Source organism: Chenopodium quinoa, unplaced genomic scaffold (assembly GCF_001683475.1).
Source record: "Chenopodium quinoa cultivar QQ74 unplaced genomic scaffold, ASM168347v1, whole genome shotgun sequence".
NCBI classification, from domain to species: domain Eukaryota; kingdom Viridiplantae; phylum Streptophyta; class Magnoliopsida; order Caryophyllales; family Amaranthaceae; genus Chenopodium; species Chenopodium quinoa.
The window spans coordinates 7186870-7191964 of record NW_018742914.1 but is presented as its reverse complement, the minus strand read 5'-3'; the positions used below and the strand labels follow the sequence as shown (position 1 = coordinate 7191964).

Genomic DNA, 5095 nt, shown 5'->3' with positions numbered 1-5095 from the left:
CGATCCCAAGATCTCTTGGGATCAGGATGGAAGTTCTAACCGCTTGAGCTATCCCTCACTCTCATGTTGTCTGTCATTTCTCGAGGGATTTATCCTATATGCACCATTATGTTGCTGAACAATAGTTTCTAGGGGTGCTTTGATACTTGTGCATAACATTTGAGTGAATAAAGAAATAGTTCCCAGTTCACATGCAGATGCATTTTTGGGGAATTACTCGTAACTAATAGTGATTATTATTGAACATTTCTGTCAATTTACCAGCTTGCCTTCTGATGCAGGCTGCTGATAAAGAACAAGAAGCAACTGGGAGCATAATATGGATGTTGTGTTGGTGTAGATGATGGGCCAGGGTCGCTAAGGGAAGCGTGTCGAAAGAAGGAATCACTCTGGATTGTATTTGAAGTTTCGGGTACCATTGAGCTGAAGTCGCACTTGAATGTATCGTCTTATAAGACGATAGATGGACGTGGACAAAGGATTAAGTTCACAGGGAAAGGGTTAAGGCTCAAGGAGTGTGAGCATGTGATTATATGCAATCTTGAATTTGAAGGTGGGAGGGGACATGATGTAGATGGGATTCAGATTAAGCCGAATTCTAAGCATATATGGATTGATCGTTGCACCTTGCGTGATTATGATGATGGTCTCATCGATATCACCAGGCAGAGTACTGATATCACTATTTCTAGGTCAGTCACTAGATCTTGGAACTTATTTTACATTTTGATTGCAAGATCATTTAACTGTTCATTTCTTCCAATTTTAAAGAGGTATTTGCTAACTTCTTGTAATGTTTAATATGGAATACCTTGGAGCTCATCATAACTATTGTTTATACTGTGTTTGTAATTTGAATTTGGAATACCTTTAAGTGTAGTTTTGGTATTGGATTTGCATTATTTGTGTCGAATTCCTGATAAAGTGACTATTTTTTGTTGCCCAAGAACATCTGTTCATTCTTTTGGAGGGGGAGTAATATGCTTAGCTATAGTTAATTGGTTCAATATCTCTCTTCTGTTCCACAGGTGTCATTTCTCTCAGCATGACAAAACAATGCTCATTGGAGCAGATCCATCTCATGTTGATGATAGATGCATTCGGGTGACTATTCACCACTGTTTTTTTGATGGAACCCGACAAAGACATCCTCGTGTAAGATATGGGAAAGTTCATCTTTACAACAATTACACCAGGGGTTGGGGTATTTATGCTGTCTGTGCCAGTGTAGAATCTCAGGTTCTGAGCTACAACCTTAAAACCAGCTTCTTTCTTGTAGAATTTAGTTTACATGTGTAATGGCTTAACTTATAAAACTACTCTGTGCCCAGATTTATTCTCAGTGCAACATTTATGAAGCTGATAAGAAGAAAACAGCTTTTCTTTACTACACAGAGAAGGTAAACTCTTTCTCTTCTTTCTACCTTTGTCTTTCCTTGTGATACAGATAATGGAAATTTAATTATCCAATACCAGAAGGGTAGCAGTGATATTGGTGTTATTTTGTTAGTATTCTTTCTGAGATCAAGCTCATTGCAAAGTGCAATAGCCTTCTGATATGAATTGGAAGGTTGACAGTAAGAAACTAGTGAAGCAGATGCATTATAATGCATGACTACGATGATTCCAATTCACTTTCTTTTATGATGAATAGCATAGCTTATGTCTCTTATTATGTGATGTGCATGCTATCTTCACTTTAATGCAGTTGACTTTCTTGTCAATTGTTCAGAGTATATTCCTATTGTCTCCTGCTTTACATGATCTGCATAATATGTACTGTACTTAATTAGTACTTTGTAGTTTCTATTGGAGCTTAGTTGATTTTTTGTATCTGTTCGTGTTTATTGACGTTGGATCCCCACACATCCATCTATAATAATGATCCGTTTCATTGCATCAGGGCTGAAAATTGTAATCAGTATAATTGCTTCACTCAGGAATGGAGGTTCTAAGTGAACAAAGAGTATTGTTGGTAAAATATATGGATAAGATTTTGGTAATCCATATTTTAGGTTATATTGGCCTTCCAAAAAAGCATAGTATGTAACTGATGATTAAATTTGGTTTATATATGCAAGTTTGACGTTTCATTTAATTGTCACAATTGGATGGATTGTGTTTGGGTGGAGGAGCATTTGATTGGGCAGGGTTGGGGACTAGGGTCAGTGGGTGACTCTCTGGATTTTACCTCATCTATATTATGAGTACCTTTCAAGATCCACGATAAACTTTTTGAGTAAATTTGTTTCCTTTGACAGCTACACCTGAATTAAATACCTGTTGTTTTCTTTCGGCAGATTTTTAGGGGATTGAGAATCTGAACTATGCACGATTGCACACAGATGCATTTCACATGCTTAACAGTGCGCTTCATAGTGTGTACATTATCTTCTGTATTGAATGCTAAGGTTCAACAATAAATTTAGAACCGACAGGCTAGCTCTTGTTAGACACCTGCGATAATATATGTGCATTTGCTGAGATGTCTGTCATTTTTGTTTTTTTTGGTGTTTAGAGAGCCACAAGGGCGGGGGTGAGAATCGATCCCAAGATCTCTTGGGATCAGGATGGAAGTTCTAACCGCTTGAGCTATCCCTCACTCTCATGTTGTCTGTCATTTCTCGAGGGATTTATCCTATGTGCACCATTATGTTGCTGAACAATAGTTTCTAGGGGTGCTTTGATACTTGTGCATAACATTTGAGTGAATAAAGAAATAGTTCCCAGTTCACATGCAGATGCATTTTTGGGGAATTACTCGTAACTAATAGTGATTATTATTGAACATTTCTGTCAATTTACCAGCTTGCCTTCTGATGCAGGCTGCTGATAAAGAACAAGAAGCAACTGGGAGCATAATATCTGAAGGAGACCTCTTTTTAAATGGAGCTGTATCAGGAGTAAAGCCATTGGTGAATGAAGAGACTGTGTTTCATCCTAGCGAGTTTTACAATGACTGGACAATGGAACCACCTACTGAATCCCTTAAACATATTCTCCAGCATTGTACAGGATGGCTGAACATTCCTCGCTTGCCTGAAAATCTTTCTGATGCTTAGTCACAAGCATACACTGTGCAGCAACATGAACAACCAGAACTTTACCATTCTTCTATATATATACACACATACACAGGGAGATTAGTCATCATATGGATATTATGAAGTAGATAGATAGTTCAGTATTTATAAATTCTCCAATGTGATTCAATTCAACCAATAATAGTGTTCATTTGCTGCAAATTAGAAATGTTGATGAATAAAAAACTCGTTCTTGCCATCGCTGTTGTCATGTGAGTCTTGTAACCCAGCCTGAACTGTATGCAAATCTTCTGTGGGGTTATCTCCCTTTTCCTTTTCCTTTTCCTTTTTTGTAGACCAGAGATGATTGAATAGTGAACTAATTATTAAACTATTAGATAAGATGCTAATATGTTTGATTCTTGCACCATGGACTGTCGGCATCTCCGTTTGATTTCGATATGATATGATGCACATTATTTGCCTTTGTGTAAAGTTCGATTTGCATTGCCGTGGGATCTTTCGTTCAATCGATAAGGAATGATGATGAGGAAACCAAATCTGCTACTACTTACACTAGATGAAATTTGGAAAGGCTAAAGGATTCCTCTTAGATAATGAGATGAATTGTAGTAAACCGAAAATTAGCATTGGATTTCATAAAGCTCAGCTAAGAATTTGAAGATGGTATCATTAAAACATTTCTTTCTCGTACTTTAAAATGATATCTTATTATATAATTAGTAAATTGTTTTATAATTTAATAAATTACTCGTATTATGTATTGGTAGATAATAAATTACATTGTAGAGAAAGTTTATTGTCTTTCAGAAACGATTTTGAAAGATATTCATGTCATATATATATGCTCAAACTTATTTAGAAAAGAACTCATTAATACAGACCAAGATCCAAGAGATTATAGGAGATGAGGCTTACAAAACAACTCCAAAAAGAAGTACGTAATCATAAAATCTTTCTCAAAACTAAACACCAATCAGAATTATCCTAGTACTACTCCCTTTTTGTATATTAAATCAATTGTACATTTATTAATGATATCGACAACTAGCATTAACAAATTATAATTTGCTACATGTCTTATAATCATATCATTTCATGTGAGTGACATAATTATTTGAACTAAAGGCATGAAACTACTAAATACGAATCCAATTAGTTAGTTTAATCAAATCTTGTCTCTATGTCCACTTTAAAGTTTGAGATAAGAGACATGTTCGACTAAATCAGTCTCTAAAAAGTGTTTGGTTAAAAGAGAATTTAAATATATAGATTTTTAAATCTAAAAAGTTAATTCTGTCAAAGCATTAATACGATCTTTTTGGTGAGTGGGGTTTGTGGCAGTTGTAGGAAATTGAGTCCATTGAATCTTACTGTCACGGTCCGGGAGTTTGGACCCCGAAACGCGCGGCGCGCTCTAGCCTTTTGGCGGCAAGAACGCTAGCCTTGAGCGGAAGAGGGGCTTGTGAGCACAAAGCAACACAAGCGGGCAATAGAATCTCAGGAGCACTCATGTCTATCTGGGCGACGGAGTGCGGGTGGTCGGGGCTTGTGACGGCCGATACTTCAAAGCGGGCACAAGCGGGTCCGAACCACGAGTCCTTAGCGCATCAAGTTGGGTTGGAGGGGAGCTAATATGCAAGTAAGACACAATATCTATAAAGGTCTAACAACAAACAAGCATAAAAGCAAGGCAACACTCTTCAACCTTAAAGTTGATCAAATATATTTCAAACTAAATTTACTTTATTACCAAGTTTGTTCAAACTAATACTTCAATTCCTAACATATTGTGTATGTGTCCTTAATTCCTTCTTATCAATCATTTTATACAATAAAGTAGTTATCAACAATTTATAAACTACATCACATTATCACTAGGAATCAGCTATTCAAAGTAGTTCAATTCATACAATTAGTTAGTCAAATCAATTAATCCAATTAGTTAGTTTAAACAAATCATACACTCAAGACACAAGTAACAACTAACCTCTCAATGCCAAACTATGCTAGATTATAAAGTTCTTACCAGTCTTCTCTCTCTCTTTTTT

General features: G+C 36.2%; 1 protein-coding gene across 1 annotated transcript; it reads left to right on the top strand.

Annotated features, from left to right (window-relative positions):
* Nucleotides 1-318: 318 nt before the first annotated feature.
* On the top strand, nt 319-3360 carry LOC110728092 (probable pectate lyase 4; the record flags this gene model as incomplete). The annotated part of the gene is made up of 4 exons (XM_021907726.1): nt 319-692; nt 1029-1239; nt 1332-1400; nt 2826-3360. Coding segments are annotated over 4 exons (891 nt in total), but the record flags the coding sequence as incomplete, so codon positions are not given.
* Between the last annotated feature and the right edge of the window lie 1735 nt (nt 3361-5095).